This window comes from Sylvia atricapilla, chromosome 13 (assembly GCF_009819655.1).
Source record: "Sylvia atricapilla isolate bSylAtr1 chromosome 13, bSylAtr1.pri, whole genome shotgun sequence".
Classification (NCBI taxonomy): domain Eukaryota; kingdom Metazoa; phylum Chordata; class Aves; order Passeriformes; family Sylviidae; genus Sylvia; species Sylvia atricapilla.
This window is the reverse complement of record NC_089152.1, coordinates 12750081-12768057: the sequence shown is the minus strand read 5'-3', so window position 1 is coordinate 12768057 and position 17977 is coordinate 12750081. Positions and strand designations below refer to the sequence as shown.

The 17977-nt window shown below is 35.8% G+C and overlaps 1 protein-coding gene across 1 annotated transcript in view; it reads right to left on the bottom strand.

The window, feature by feature from the left end:
* Window positions 1-17977, bottom strand: part of LOC136367086 (protein unc-13 homolog A-like) — a 42534-nt gene that overhangs the window by 2300 nt on the left and 22257 nt on the right. The window contains exon 7 of the mRNA XM_066328462.1: window positions 17514-17580. Coding sequence (XP_066184559.1) covers window positions 17514-17580 — 67 coding nt within the window. The remainder of the gene's footprint in view (window positions 1-17513; window positions 17581-17977) is intronic.

Here is a 17977-nt window from a genome sequence, read left to right as displayed (position 1 = left end):
AAAGCATTACAAATAGCAGAACATTCAGCACTGAATTTATTTAAACCCAGTTTCTGACAACGCCATAGAGAATTAAAAGATGTACTGTTACAAACACAGGGAGATCTGCTAAATGGAGCAGATTTATGTTCTCTCATGCGAGTTCTATTCCAACTCAGCTGTATTAATCATATGATCTGTTAATCAGTCTACAGCCTACCATTGCTCTGTCAAAAACTCGTTTTCTACAATAGTATGTCTACACATGGAATCAAGTTTGAGTTATTACAGGTCTCACTCATTTCTTTCTGTGAAGATTTGCATAAGTTGTTCTTAACATTTTAAATCAATGTAAGGTTAAAGCTCCATAAGATAAGGAACAGTCTTTCAAGAAGTACACAGAACTAAGTCAATTATCTGAATGAGCTGCAAGTTGTCATTTGGAGAGTTTCTTATTTTATCCAGATCCCCTAATAAACCATTATGATCTCATTGTTTTAATTCTCACTTTGCTTGTTTATTTAATGAAAACCATTTTTATGATGAAGTTTGACTTCATTAGGATGGGGGTTAACCCATCCTAAGCATAAGGAATCACTGAAATGTTACAGCAGTGAGATATGACTTTATGCTAGATGGTAATAGAGCAGGAAACTAGAAAGAGTTATGGAGTCTGACACTGGAAGTAAAATAAATTCTTAATGGGGTCCTTCTATAAAGAAAGGAAAAAACTGACACTTTCATCAACTTTTGACCCATAGCAAGTCTAAAAATAGTTTTGTTGATCAACTTGAGGCTGAACAGATAACATGGACCAGTTTCAAGTATATTCAACTGTATTTGCTGATAACAAAGCATTGCCAAAATAAAAATGCAAGTTAGAAGCATCATTTATAAAGGATCTTTTTCCAAGTCTAAACCTAATGTGTCAGGTAGAAGGGGGGAGGAGTGGGCTGAGTTGAAAATGATAGCTTTTTAAATAATGCAAACAGTATTTTAGTTACATATCTGAACACCAGACCCCCATTTCAAAAAATTATTTTAACAAATCCAGCCCTTCATTTTTATAAGAAAGAAAAGTGAATCATCTTTAAAAAAATTCAGTATTTAAATAGAATAGCTAGATCACTGCTCAGCTTCTGTTCAGACCCTAGAAAATGAAGCTGCAGAGCAGCACCTCTCTCCAGCAAGAGGTAGCTTTTTGTATGCAGACTGTCCTCTTAAACAGCAAGAAGCAGGCAGAACTATAGCCTTGCTTACCATTCACATTATTAATCAACTACAAGGGGTCTGTGTGTATTGAAAGGGGGCAGGCAAGAAGATGAGACTGAAGTGCAGTTTCTCTCTATAAAATATCCTAGGACAGTTCATATTCATAACACCAAGATGGTAGGGGGAATCAAAACCAAGAAGTCTTCATCTGCAGCAATACCACTAGGTATTGCTGACAAAATAGCCACTGGAGTCTATAGACAGAAACATATCTTTGTGATACGCAAAATACTCCACAGAAATTAATTAATCAATTAAACATAAAGAAAAAAGTGTAAAAACAGTCTGCACCTGCAGAAACTGAGGCTAAAAGAGGTTCTCATACCATCAGGAACCAGTAACAGAATCCAGATATACAGATTTATTAATTATGGTCTTTTACTAGTCTTATGCTTGCCTGGGAATCAGGTTATCTTGACATAAGTGTATTTGCCCTCAGCTCAGGTCTGCTGTGTGAAACCTATGCTCCCTTCCTTTGACAAGAATTATGATGTACACTCCACACTGCTTCATTAATTTACTATAACAGGAGCATTATACTGACAATCATCTCAGATGACCTAATTCAGACGAACTTAATTTAGAGCACTTATCTGCTTCTTTACATTCTTCCTAAATTCTCCTTGTAGTCTTAACTACTGACATTTTGCATCTGTGTAATTTGTGAGTCTCTTAAGGTAAAATGACACTTATCTTAACACTGCATATACTATGTGGATGACCTGCCCGAAGACCATGGAAAGGCAGGGACAAGAGCAATGAAGAGATCTGCTTTCTCCTTTGGGTGATTACTCTTTGTTCCAAGAATTCCTCAGGTTTTCACAGCAGAAGACTTTTGCCCTATACCTTCAGCCCCTCCAACATTCACACAAAAGTGTGGAGTGCTATCAGCACTCCCACCCTTTGGCTAGGGAGCTGTTCCTATTGTTCTTCAAAATTATTTGGAAAGGTTACTATATCTGCTTATTTACCTGGTGATATCTCTTTATGATTTCTGCTATTTATGCGTATCTAACCATCCTAAGAACATGTTGCCTTCCCTATTTATGAGAATGTAAAAAGTAACCACCAAACTGCTGATTCAAACTCTAGTCTTAAGAGCCTACAATCTGCTTATTTTTTAACCCACAAGGCCTCTTCCTGTGTCCTGAGGTTGCACATATATTCATGGGATACACGACAGAATCCAATCTAAAAATTTAACAGTCATGCTGCAAGACTGGTCATTCATAACTGTTATGTATCTCTTCTGTGAGCATACAACTTAGCAGAGTTTAATGAAAACAGATGGAAACAGCACATGCTTGAACCTCACTGGCTCATTGTGATTGAGAACATCTAACCCAGAAATCACATATAGAACTTTGTGCATCAGTGAATTAACTCCATAGTTAAACAGCTGCAATTAAACTACTTTGTAATGTATAGAAGCACATTGTCTTCGGATTAGCTGAGAAGAAAATGTAAATTCGTAGCAAGCTAGGATGCATAATTTTCTGGAAAGAAAAGTAATCTTCAGCTTCCCTACTGATATGACCACTATGGAAAAAGAGAGGATTTTTTTTTTGTTCAGTAGAAGATTTTTTCAATTTTTTTGCAATCATTGTTGAAGATAGGCAAATTGAAGAAAACCCCACTATTTCACAATATTTGAAGAATTACTTTTTAAGTTATGATATTCTCTACACCTTTGATATGCATTATTTTCATTTTTCTCCATGAAGTTTTGTTAAGAAAACAGAGGCTATTGCAATTCAATTATTTATGAACTACTACCAAGGTTGTTGAAAGCATTTAGAACACTATTTCTTTAGAAATGAATCTATAGAGTGGTATTTACATCACAAACATGAAAACTTGTATTTGAAGCAAATGTTCTTAAAGGTCAATGGCCTTGACTAGACTAAAAACAAAGGAAGAGATGTGCCAAATACAGTAGATTCATACTGAGGTGTAAAAAGCTATAGAACAGGTAAAATGTGGTAAAATAAAGGTAAAATGTGGCCCTTCTGGAGAGCAGTAGATAATGTAGGCCAGTTGAACGTGCACACAAGCTGACACCGCAGGTGATTTGGAAAACAGCTTCCATATTCTTTGACTAAATGTACTGACTCCTTTCTCTTAAATGTTTGTAATGGTTTCCTTGACTTTTTTAACTAAAAAAAGAAAAGAAAAGCAAAACAAAACGCTGTAGCATAAACAAGGTGGTAATAATGACATTTCCCCCCTCTTACAGCTGTATACATGATAAATGCTGTCTTATATAAAAACTTGGTTTTAGTCAATATTCAGCTCAAAAACTGTTAAGATTGAGACAATTTCACCAAACAGTTAATTTCTATTTAAATGCAGACTACAAAAGGAATGGAAAAACGTGGGGAGGGAAAAGTTATTTGCTGACAATATGGAGATTACTGTACCACTAAGTCAGTACCAGACATATTAGCTTACTTAGACTATTACCTGCTTGCTATTATATCAGATTACTGTAAATACAAGAGCTACTATATAATAATCAGAACCTATTTAGTGCCTATTAAAAAAAGAGAAGGTAACAACATACATTTTGACTTAATCTCAGTTCTGTCCCTAGTTTTGCCTGTGTTTGAATAGAGGGTCTTTTAAACATTACACCATGAAAACTCAAGTGATTTAATGTACATTGAAGCATAACATATACACAGAGACTGTATTTACAGTATACTGAATGTATTCAAAGTTTCTTTTAATACTAACATCTCAAAAATTTCAGAAATTTTGGAAAATTAATTAATTTGAAATTTTGGGTTATATTTTATATAACCCTCCAACTATATTGGCCTGAGCCTTAGAATGGGCAATGCATTACCCTGAATTAGATCTCTCTTGGACAGAGTTTTACCATGAACTCTGTGACCACGTGTGTACTACATCACTCTACAGCTTTGATTTTTTTCCTTTCTTTAGGGTTTGGGAGATTTTTTTTTTAACTACATACAAAAATTCCTAGTGAAACGTTATAGTAAGAGAAAAATTTTATATGGGCAAAGTAAGCCCTCTGGATTCCATTCCTTTGCACTCAGAGTTTACATATTTTCTAGAATTTAGTAAACTAATAGTTACATCAAACTTTTAGAACAAAAAGTTATAAAAAGGAAAGGTTTTGATAAAGTGGCTTTTCATTTGATAAATGGTAGCTATCATCTGTGATATTTGCATTTGAAAAATACCACAAGCACAAATGACTACAAGTACTGTTGACAACAATATACACTCAGATTAGTAGGCACACACAGATAGAAACCATGCTCAACACTTGAATTAACATTCATTGGTAAGGATCTAGATATTAAACATGTTTCTAAATTTGCTGCAAAAACTTTATTAAATAAAACCTCTCTGCTGTCTTTGCTTCAATATACTGACAACTGCGATACTCAGATTTGTACCTGAAAGCAAGAATCTCTGCTACCAACCTAAGTGAATGACACAAATGAGAAAAACAAAACCAGCGTAACAACCTTCTTAGGTGCCAAAGAATTTTCATGCTTCAGAGCTTCAGAGCTGTAATGGTCTCACAAGAAAGAAGCTATAACATTACATTCTTCCTGGATTTTCACAACACTACAGTTAAAGGAAAATTTAGAATTTTCAGTCCTCATTGATGCTTTAGTGAATTGGGAGAGATTCTGAGTATTCTCTTACTGTGCAGTAGTCTGGAATAGCAGTACTTTACCTTAGATTTTCTAAATGTTTTCACAGCAATATATAGTCATTATGGTAATGTGCTGACATCACTGCAGGATCAAGCAAATGGAATAGTGACAGAAACCCTTTATACAGCTCTCCAAGTAGTGTATATTCCCCCAAAAGGACCATCATTTACCTTGCTTGCATCATGGCTTTTTTCTTTGAGATGACAGCTAATCTTAATTCATAATCATAATTTCTGTAATTATATCCCTTAGAAAAGGAATTTGTGATGACTGAAACATGCTTTAAACCTTAAATTCTACTTTTCATTCTACTTGGTGCTTTTAGACTTAACAGCATTCTCTTACTGTTTTTCTTACTATGTTGATTTATATGATAAGATTTAGCACTGACTTTTAGAATATTTCTATATATCAAGGAATCTTACATTTTCAATTGCCAGATCATAGTTGTGTATTACACTAAAGAAAGGCATCTGTTTTATATAACCACTGACAGGAAACAAGTATAGTGTCACCCTCTCTCTGAAAAATAGCTACAACTTTACAGACAGTTTATTTTCACATCAGAAAGTAATTGATGTTACACCAATGAATGTTTTTAGGCAAAGAGTTCGTATCAGCCAGGAGTTAACAACAGTAAGATGCTGGCACTAATATTAAACCTTTTTGGATCAACATGTTACAAAAAAAAATCTTACTTCTAACTGGGCTGCATTTCTAATTTCAATGCAACAGAATATTTTATGATATTTCAAGACTAATGAACAATCAAATAAGCAGTAAGTGTTTTAATACATTATTACTAGACATTATAAGACAACTATCGGTGTCCTTAGTTTAAGGGCACATAGCTTTGTGTTCTATTTCACTTATTACATGTCAGCTGGAAGAAAATATTAATAAGAAAGTGCAAAAGGAGCCAGGTGACTAAAGAAAGGTCAGGGGTAAAGAATACAGTCATATTTTTATATCTACATAATTCTTCCTCTTAAAGCAAAATGAACCACCAATCTCATAGTAAGAAATTAGTTTCGGCTACTATTGGCCTCTATAATTGTAGAAAGAAAAACACTAATGCTATCTTCTTGAACCTAAAATGATGACCAAAAACGTATCCAATAGTTATGATTTTTTAGGTTGTGGCTTGGAGGAGGTACATAATAGAGGGTATTCTAAGACACAGATTTAGCTGTACCAAGCATGTAGTCTAAGCAAGCTGCCTCTTCAAAAGAAAGCTGCAGGGTGTTCATCTTGGAAATTAATCAAGACCCAGAAATACATAAACATCTGTAAAGCTCAATTTATAACTAATCCTATCACAAATTGAGAGAAAGATACTGACATAAACAAGCGAAACATATTATATTTTCACCATGTATTCATATAAGTGCTTTGTTTATATTTTATATAAATCTAAACATACCAAACTCATTGAAAAATCCAACACCATACTGTCTAACTCAACTTGCACTGTGAAGTTACCAACCCTACAAAAAAACCTCCCCAGTTTTTAATGAAGTGTTAATTCCAGAAGCCCAGACAGTTTCATCAACATTATAGCATTAGAAAGCAAATCAGTTACAAGTCAATGCATTGCATTAGCAAGAACAGCGGGAGGTACATTCAGAATGAAAATAAGCAAAGGAAACAAAGGAAACAGAAAACTGTATGTAGACTAGACAGAAATAAAAAGAGCATACATACCTGGATTAACTTCTTCTTAAAAATAAAATACAAATTACATACCACCATCTTTATATTATTTTCCATTTATGCAGAAACACTGTACACAAATCCATTACTATTTTGCCGTTCTTCCTTCAGCCTTAAATGATACAACATGAGGCTGCTTCCCAGTGATTCAAGTCAAGTGCAGTCAGGCATGCTGCTAGTCTGCAACGGTATCTGTTCTAAATTCCACGGTATTCCCTAGGCAGCATTAAATGGGGATTTTTTTCCTCCCTCTCCCATTTTTTCCACCCCCTCCTACAACTTGTGCTAACAGCTAAGAGTAATCGTGATGTTAGCTACTAATTCATTCTGCAGCTCAGGGTTGTTTCTCTTCTGTAATAGCAGAGCAGGACTCAGTGTCCTACTCCGGTTCAAAAACAACATCAACACGAGAGAACAGTAATCATCCTGGTGCTTTATGTGCCGGGAACTTCCCCCGCTGCTGTTTTCTCCTGCCACTGCTCCCGAATGCAGCACCCGCTGCAATAGGCACAGCCCTCCTGCGTGGCAGGCAGCCCCTCTGCTCGCAGAGCCACTCACAGGAACAACACATGCAGTGCGTCGGGGAGCTGCCAGGTGCGCATCCGTGCCCGCAAGGAGAACAGCGGGAGATAGGATCTCTTGCTTGGCAGGGCCGTGTTCCACCCTAACCTTTTATTTATCAGTCTGACATGACCCAGAGAAACGATTGCGTAGCAATGTCTTACAGCAGTGCCTTCATCAACAGCTGGTAATTTTTTGTAATGAATCTGCTACATATCCTTCATAACTACTATCATTCCATTATGATTTAAGGGTGCTCCACATAAACTCACTTTCCATGAAAAGCACTTATATGCCCCCAATTAACACTTAGGCAGTAAGACTCAATCATTTATTTACTGCAATTCAAATAGCAGAATGGATTACTATTGTGCATGTAGTCAGTAAATTATCCTGCACAGAATACATCAAGTGTTTTTTCAAATGTTAACGGGTTTAGTAGTGTCAGGCTACATGCAGCCTTACAGCCTTAAAACTGACACATGAAGAACTACAGAAATGCATCCAGAAGGAGCATATATAAAACCACCCTACAAAGTGCACACACAACCGAAGTGTAAATAATTCACAAAACGTGTACAGGCATAAACCCACATAAACCCACATAATCACAGGTATGTGATTATCCTCTTTAATATTGGGAGACAGCATGACTGGAATGCCATAGTTAATATTCAAGTATGTATCTTTTCCACATAAAAATGAAACCCTCAAATTTTGGATAGTCTGTAAGAACTGATATTTATAACAGAGGAGCTTGCAATTCAGTTACTTTCTCCAAATGATACTTTGAGTAAAAGGCAGCACTTAAGAGTGTTTAACAATTTCTTTTAATACTTAAAACTTAGCGGTTGTGGCTTTCACTTTCTGCAATCTCTGCACTACTGTTAGTACAGTCTTCCTGGGACACTTATGTACAATTTACCAACAGAAGAGTTCTAGAATCAGATCTCTTACATACAATTGTAAATTAATTTTTGGATCTTGCATATCATTATAGAAATAATTAGGGACCATTATATTTATTATGTCTTTCTGGCATAAACGTAACCTATAAACAGCCTATTAATTAGATTTACAGTTAAGAACCAGATGAATGAATGCTTGATTATTCAAATCTTATTGTAGTTATTAGCCTGCAGCCATTACTTAATATTCTATCTAAACTGAAACATTCCTTAAAAAACACTGTATTGCATGCCAATAAAATACATAATAAAACTTTCTTGTAAGTGCACAATAGGAAATACTCCACTTATACCAATACTCAGTGCTATAGTCTTAACTACACAAGATGCAATAATAAAGCCTCTCAAAGTCTGCTCACATAAGAATGAAAAAAAGGAAAAACCAGGCAGCCTAGTCAAGCATGCCCACCCATAGTAGTCACACACTAAGAAACAAGTATCAGCTTCAGCCAGCTGCAATAAATGGCCTGAAGACTATAGACAGTAAAACCAGTAAATATTGGAACTGCTTTGGAAAGATATAAGGTTTTATCATTTAATAAAAAAGTGTGTTTGCCAATAACATTAACTCAGAATGCTTGGATTTATGTCGCCATCTTCAAGGAAGTTCCTAAGTGTTGACCCTGTTTATACTCATCTATTGATCTTCAAGGAAGTTCCTAAGTGTTGACCCTGTTTATACTCATCTATTGCGTTACCACATGCTGAATATTTCAGCTGAAAGCTGAACTTATTCAACTTATTTGATAATCCATCATAAGTAGGAGATTTTACTCTACCAGATGCATTATTCAGTTGATATTTCAGAAGTAAATAAAAAAGCGAACATCAATCCAAAGACCGTTGGAACTCATTATGGCTTATCTTCCCTGGAGTTAAAATTCTGTAGAGAACTTCTCCAAGCCAGATATATGGTGACTTTGTTTGTAATGATACTGACCAATTAAGAATGAAATTTCATGTATAAATATGTACTAACTAGTTACAAGTGAAGTTACCCAAATTCGTAGCAAAGTCACATTGTACCTCTCTTCACACATCTGCCACGTAGGTAAGATGCGCACGACTTTCTAGAGTAAGTCTATAAGCAGATGTTTCTCTACTTCAGCTGTAGAGTAGCTGAAGTTCTCACAGTTCTGGAAGCCCAGATAGTTGTAAGCAAGTGACTGGAATGAAACTCCTGTGCATCTTGAGAAAACATCCACATCAGTTTTTGAAAAACTACCACAAAGGAGCAATTTGTGTGGGTGGGCCCTACTCACGGTAGTGGTTACTTAGCAGTAACCTGACATGCTGATGAAGCCGGCCTTGAAGAACTCTCAGGATTCACACTGATTTACTCTACTTGTCAAACAGAGCATTAAAGAGGTAACTGCCCCACAAAGAAGAAAGAGAAGAAATACATGTGTTTACACTTACACATACAATACACATGGAGGTGTTGCAACTGTAGCTTAGTGGAGAAAAACAATGAAAGTCCACCCAAAGAAAACACTATCACCACCAACCCCAAACTACACCCCAAAGAAAAAGCTTAAACCCCAATGGGCAGTCATAAGCCTTCGTGGAGAAAATAGCTCTTCTTTGCACATATTTCCAGGACTATATGATCATGACTTTCAGAAATGATTCTTTGCATTCTTATAAATAAAAGTCTGTCCACTGAAAATATTTCAGTAATTTCCATCACTACCATTTTGTGTAATAAACCCAGCATTATATAACATGTAAATATTTTAGATGTTATTTAACTATTTCTACTGTGTAATTCTTATATTGAAATAGTGAGAGCAGCAAACTGATAGAACGACTTTGAAGTAATTTGTATTTCATGATGGATTTCAGCCTGAAAGCTGGAAAAGCGGTCACATAACTAAGCTTTCTCCCCCACATCACTTCGCAGTTCGCTTAAGCGATGGTTATTTCTCCCCATTTACGGCAGAAGGGCAGTAACTGCCAATCGTGGAATCCAATCAGTCAATTAGGAAGCATTCCCAGGGGACAGCTCGGGATCCCCAGAGCCGCCGCGGGGCCGGGCTGGCCGCTCCCCGCGCGCCCCCTGCCGGCAGCGCCCCGCTGGCACAGGGGCTCCCCTCCGTAAAGGATCCTCTGCTCTCTACAGACTGCGGTTCTTTACTGAGAAGCTCAAGGCTTCCTTCTGAAAAAAGAGCTTGCAATAAGAGGGGGAAAGAGAGAATAACTTCTCTTGTATTTCATAATGCACCTGTGAACTGCTGGTTAAATTTTTACTTCAAGTGACTGTGAAAAAAGTTTTGGAGATTGTAAAGTCAAGATGGCTAAAGCTACTTTTTATTCCCACCTTAAGTCTTTTCTTAAATCAATTGCCAAGTTAATAAAATTATGCAGTTTGAATTCTATTATGTGAAATAAAATCACATTTAAGTTTTTTCGATAGTAAGTAAGGGAACAGGCAACCAATGGAAAAATACAATTGTTTCTTGCCAGCTGCAATTTAATCAAAATTTGCCGCCCTGATTTCAGACAGGATCATAAGATCAGATCACAGTTGAAAAGCAAATACAGGGGCAAAAGCCCAACTACAACTGAAGAACAGATCAAGAAACCCTTATTTATTTTTTTAACCTGGGAGAGAAAAGTGAACTTTCTTCCCATTCAGATTTATCTAGAACCTAAAGAAATGTAATGTATTTGAAGTGGTAATTTAAGAACAATATATGTTACTCCTAAAATTTAATTCCCCATTGTGTTCTTTCCTTATAACTACTTTGCTCATTGAACATGTTCCTAGAGAATAACAATCTAGAAACTGTTTTAGATTTTTTGTCTAAGAAAGTAGAGTCCTCACTAAAACTTTTTTTTAAATGAAGAATCTGACTCAGTTGCTACTTTTCATGTGGGGAACTGGTTTTAGGTTGCCTTTATCTCAAGCTTCAAGTTTTCTCACTCTCACCCTCTGCTTCTCTGCCCCATCCCACTGGGGGAGAAAAAACCACAATAGCAGCGTAAAGCTCATTGAAACAGAAGTGACAGAGTGGAAGAGTTACAGCATCTCATTCAATACAACCCTCAGTCATCTACTTGAACTCAAGTATGTATTTAACAGTGCCACTAAAGGTGCTAATTAAGAGCCATCTCAATATTTGTCAAAAAATGGCAGCAGCATAGGAAGGTTTAGAAAAAGAGCGCACCACCAAACTTGAAAAAAAATAATTATTTGCTAGTGAATTAAAATATTCAACCCTGTCAATCTGAAAATAGGTAAAGACAGGATATCACAAGAGCCATAGTGATGAAGTAGGAACTCTAAAGCAGATGCTGCAAGGATTTGAAAAAATGACTGATTGCAGCAATTGTGAAGTTACATCTTTTATAATAAATCTGGAAGCAAGGTAATTTACTCTCCTGGATCTTTTTTCCCCTAGGCCTCCTCCCTCTAGCTACTGCTTAGATTCCATCAATATAATTCATTAGCTTTTCAGTGTATGACCTGTCATTCTTTGTGCTAAGATTCAGAGTTCATCAGAGCTCCATTCTTGGCTGCTCTCAGCTCTATCCTAGATCTCCCACTGAAATGATTGCTGGTTATCTGAGTATTTCTCTCTCCTCACCTTAGGGTTTCTTTCCCTTTCTTGCACTGTGAGAGTTTCTCAGCCAATCTTTATAAGTAACAACCCCAATTCTCTCTCTAATGTGATGGTTTCCTGCCTTCACAATCCTCTTTATCATCACTGCATTCCAAAAGGCAGCTTTTGTCTCCACAGAATGGTGCCCATAAAGAACAGCCCAGCAGAATCATACCAACTGGCTTATTTTTCCCAGTTTATGTGAAACATCCATTATGTCTTGTAAACTTTCTCTGATGACAACCCTGTTGAGTTTCAGTCTTCTGAAGCATTGCATCAAATGCTCACTAAACACTCTATAATTCAATTACAAATATGCACCAGGAGCCATATAATTCTGTAACTCATCGAATTAACCACAGGTTACCAATGAAACCAATAATAAGTAATTTAACATCAGTCCTAAAACAACCTGAAAAATGCTAAAACTTGACATAGCAGGAAGAGAAAAAATGTTTCAATAATGCCCTTTTGAACTCTGAAGCAATGAAGAGAACTGAAGTTTAATTGTGGGAGAGAGCAGGTTACATTCCTGTTTGTTGATTATCTATAATAATGGTCAAAAGCAAAGGCTTAGATTTTTAACCCTCTATTGTGAATCATTGTATCTCACTTTTTGAAGAGAAAAGCAGTGACAATTCTTTTTCTGACCTTGCCTGACAGAACCCTCAAATAAGATACAGCAGCTCATAAAGATTTCTCCCAGGGTCCATAACTCTTAATACCTTCAATTAATTAAAGAAACCAATTTTCAACTTCCACATTGATTTAAGGCAGGGAGTAAATCATAGAATATCTGAACTCATAATACCATAAGAAGATCTGAGTTAAAGTAAATCTTCAAGAAACTTAACTGTAACTCTGTACATAGAGAAAAATAAGACATCCCCATTTTATTTCCTTCACAATTATATCAAATTTCAGAACATTTTCACCCTGAGAAACTTCCAGGGGATACCATTCCAGAGTAGAAAATAGTTTACCTGAAATTTTAGGACGTAGAAGAAACAAAACCTATTTGTTCAGAATTGATGTGTAACATGATCCTGAACTTATGCCTTTATCGGTGTATCTCTTTTTGTCAAAACAAACTTTCTAAACACCACTTTTTGAAAGCCTAAATGGCAACTATGAAGTGATCTTCAGACTATTGGTCCGACTGCCCCATACTGATATTTCTACCTTCTCCACGTAAACTCAGAGTTCAGACACAGGATAGTCAAAATCATTTGCATTACAGAAGTAGGACTCCTCAATACAACCAATCAGTAATTTTCTTCAGATACTAAATATTTAAAAAAAGTGATTTATAAAGCAAAGACATCCCAGAAATTTCTTTAACTTATCAGGTATATTTTGAGCTTCCTCATGCACCAATTAACATTCAAATCATTGTCAAAATATCTGCAGCTTGGAAATGTGCACTAATGCTGAACTCATTTAATTGAAAAGAAAGTGCACTTCATTTCTTTTTTCATATTGTCAGTTTGTAATTTTTTTAAAAAAATATTTAGTCTTTGAAATAAATTCACAAAACTAAAGAAAGCATCTTCTTTGCTGACAGTCATTTCACCCAATCAAAATGCTGATTGCCACTGGCACATAATTATTTTTTAGTTGAATCAGGATGCAAAATATCTATTATTAATACTTTATGAAAAGGAAATACTTGTTTGAATCCACTTCATAACATGCTTGCATTACTTGGAATACAAGGTTGAATTTTTTTTCAACTGGAAGATTTTTTTTTTTTTTTAAATTCTTTAGGTTTATTGAAATCTTTTAAAGGGAAGGTTGGTATTTATCTCATAGCCCCATGGCTCCTAAACAAAGAATGATTTCTGCTTTCCCAGCCTTAAATTCCCACTGCTGTCATTGTGTAATAGCTGCTTTAGTATTAGTTTATCAAGTTTTGTTTCTGAATAAGACAGTAAATCAATAGAGCTGACAAAACTAAGCTGCTGATAACTTCTCTATTAGTGAACATTCTGATACTGAGCATCACCACTGCATCCATCATGTAATTCCCCACAAATCATAAAGAGCAGCATTACATCAATCCACAGTGAATATTTAATTCTACCTAATATTTTTTAAATTTTGAAACACAGAATATCGTTAATTTATTGAAAAATTAATGATCTATGGATGTGTTGTGCTCACTGTGCAAAGTTAGGAGTAAGGCATGCCAGGAAGATTTATCAAGGCAGCTCTGTGCCACTCTCACTGCAGATCTCCAGATTATAAAACCATTCAATATAGTGCCACTACATCACTGTTTTATTTCTCTCCAACACTCATTATTGTCAATAAATACAGTTGTGGAATGATACAAAGGGTAACTTACATGAGTAGTGTCCTGCTTAACGTTAGCCTTAGGAACGAATTACTATGGTTAGTATTTGATAAAAAGCATATCCATCTCAGAGAGGTGACATTTATTTATTCGAATATATTTCAGCAGCAAAACAGTCTCTACTTCACTAAGGATTAGTAGCTAAAGATATAATCAAAGTGACATATACAACTGGGGTAAGAGGGAAGAGAGGGGAAAACACATTTGATTGTACTCATGGCTGACACTGAGTTAAAAGAAAAAAAAAACCTCTCCAAGTGCATCCTTTCATAATTGTCAGTACTTTGTAGCACTTATTTCAAAGCTGTTAGAAAAGTAAGACAAATAAAAACAAGCCTCACTGTTCAGCGCTCCTGGAATACAATGAACATGAAACTCAAAACCAGACACTGGGATTGTATCATTTTATAAGAATCATGGCTAGGTTTTTCTTTTAATCAATGGGCAGAAGCACAATTAGAGGACCCTATCTAGTTTTGCATTGTCTTTTTAAAAGCTATTGTTTGCTGATATTAGGTTTTACCTCAAATTCTTAATTCCTCTCCCCTCTCAAAGAGGGGAAGGGCTTCGCTAAAGCTTTTATCTCAGCACTTCTAGATCTTACATAATTGGCAAGAAGGTTTAACTATTACTATTTCAAATAAGCACAAAGGCAATTTGTTATCTAGAAAGAAACATTCTCCGAAGCAGTTTGGCACTTTTCCTATCAAGTCAATGTTTGAGTAAATATTCATCAGCTACAATGCCTCTGGAGAACCACTGGCCTGTCATCTCATATTTGATCAGAACAGACTAATTCAATTTCATATTTCCATAGATTATCATTAAAAGCATACATTCTAAATATTATTACTGGAACCTAAGCAAATACATTTTCTATTACAGTAAGAATTCATGTTTGTTTCACCTGTGAGGAAATACCTTAAGGCCATCAGGCTGAGCAAGCTACACTCCCCGTGTTCCAAGCTAAATCCACTTCCCTAAACCTCCAAGAATAGTTGGGGGGAAAAACCCACAGAATTGTTACACCTATGTTCTAAAAGGCTTCCAGGGATTTATTCCTTACCAATGCCTGCTTTGATGCCTAAATATCTCCCTCATGGTTACTAAAAGCCATTTATTTTTCTAGTTCCTTATGGATAGAGATAGTTCCCTCCATGTGGTAATATTATCTTACAGCAGTTACCTACATACAGAGATGGCTTTCTGTGGAAAACTACTTAATTTATCTGTTTGCTTGCCTCCATCATGGGGCTCTGAGTATTGTATCATCTGCAAAACACGTCAGGATTATTTAGTCTTCTGATCTTATTATGCTGCATAGGGTTTCTTTTTATTGATGGCCTTTTATAGCACCAATAACAGTTGCAAGTGTAAAGTTTATTTTGATTAGGCATTGTCAGAGAGTCATCTTTCATGCATCTCAGAGTTTTTTGGCAATCAGTGGCACTTAATGTCACATCAATTGTGCTAAATCAATGATGAGATAATACCAATGTACTGTTTCTGAAAACCAGTTTATCTTCAGAAAGAAAAGACAAAGCAAAAAGTCCAAGGCAGTCCACAAAGCTGAAGCATAAAGGACTAAAGACATAACTGTATTTCAGGGACAATAACTTTATCAGAAGAAAAACCTTATCCAAATGAATTTGTAACGAAATGAAAAAGTAACTCAGGAATTAAATGACCCTTTAAAATATTTATAGAAATTTTCATCTTCAAGAAGAGTTTCACATGAGGCATATGTTTACATCTCCCATCCACATGATTGTAAAATTCTTAAATGTCTCACAATAACTTTGTCACCATCTTTCAGCCTCATACTGATGCTAGATTAGCTGATGACCAATCTATTCTCATTTCAGTGCACCAAGATATTTTGACTACTTTGCTACAAAAAGCAACTTAATGGCACAGTGACAGCCCAAGATTCCAGCTCATGCATATTAACTGGCTTACTTTACCATCTTCTAGCTCCTGACCTCAAAATTTCTTTGCAGAACAGCAGTGGGAAGAAGCACAATTCTATTATTGCTTTATTCAAATACTTTTGAATATCTGAATGAAATTCAGCTGATTCATCATGTCAAAGTTGCTGACTGTATGGCATCAGTAATTTGGTTTTAAACTCAGAAATAAGTTTACCCCACTGACTAGGCAAAACTGAACACACCGAAGCAAAACTGTTCACAGAAGAATTCATCTTAAGGCTATTGCAACCTCTGTCTGCAAGAAAAAACTGGACTACTTGACTTGTCTGACCATTGTGTTAAATTAGAGACCAGGATTCTTCCTGTCTCCTTCAGTGAGCTGCCATTCAGCAGAAAAAGGGAAAAGATTAAACCAGTGACGGAACTGGATGCAGAAACTGAGATCACGTGAATTAGATAAATACTCTTCCCACAATGCCCCAGTATAAAAAAAAAAAAATCAGTTGATTTTCCCCACCACTCCCACAGGCACAGTCTATGAATGATCATAAAGACATGAGAAGTCATTAATAAAGAAATAGGACTTGGCCCCTCAAAAAGCAGGAAAAAACCAGCTCAGAATGAACTGTTGAAGGTCCATTTCTAGATGGGGTTTGACTCATTTTTACACTAAACAAGTTTGGCTGTGCCATAAAAGCACAGAAATTGTATTTTTACAGCACACTAACTGCGAATAAACAGTATTTCCAAAAGGCCTACACACAAATGAAGCAGGAAGTCTGTGACTCTTCAGTTTCTCATAGGTCACTGTACACAATAAAGACATAACTGCTGTGTTTCTCAGAAGTTAATCAACAATAGTTTTGCACTACAGTCAGTGCTGGAAGACTCGGCAAAAACTAATGACATCCTAATTCCCAACCACTGACGTGAATGGTTAGCACAGTTTAACAGCAACAGCTAGAAAGCAAAACCTTGGTCTGTTTACATGGTCAATAATGATAACAAATGATCATATTAATTTCACTTAATTATCACATCTAATAAAAAAGTCCATATTGAGGCAGTGGTATCATTTTCTAGGAAAAATATCTTCTTTAAACAATTCTTATTAAATAGACAATTATTTAGAAAAATATGTCTGATGTTATGGTATCTGGATTAATATGCCACACCTGTAAGATGGCCAAACTGCCATCAGTCCTCTGAGATTTAAGAAAGACTCAAAAATCTCATCCTGTTTCAGAATTAAAAAAAATCCTGAGGTGAGGAAACTCCACAGATTTAAGAACCAGTGCAAGGAGTTGTCTCAACTACCAGAAATTTGGCAGTTAGATCCTCAGGTCCTGCTTACATGAACTCGAATTCTCCTTGACAATGAGCAAATTTTTTAAATTACAGTGATACATCAGTAGTTTAAGAGTAGTTCTTACCTTCTGAATAGCCCTGGCCCATCTTGCTTTTGGAAAATTACCTCCATTACCTTGGTCTGTATATCTCCTGGAGAAAAGGAAGGAGAAAGAAGTACTCAGAACAGAAAAACCTTATCCAAATTAATTTGTAATGAAATAAAAGGAAATAGTAATTCAGGAATTAAATGACCCTTTTAAAATATTTATGGAAATATGAAAATAAATAATTAAAAGAAAATCTGATAAATCTGTGGATGAGTGGATCAAAGGCAGATCCACACTAACTCACAATATCACCTTTGGATTACGGGGGTTCTGTTAAAGCTCAGAGTTTACTGGCTTGAAAACATACAGTCCCTGTTCCTCATAATATCAAGGAATAAAAGAACATTAGCAAAGGAATATATTTCCCAATTATAGTGGCTCCTAAATAAGGATAACAATGTCATTAACATCAGATGGCAGGAGGAGAGGCAGAAAACAAC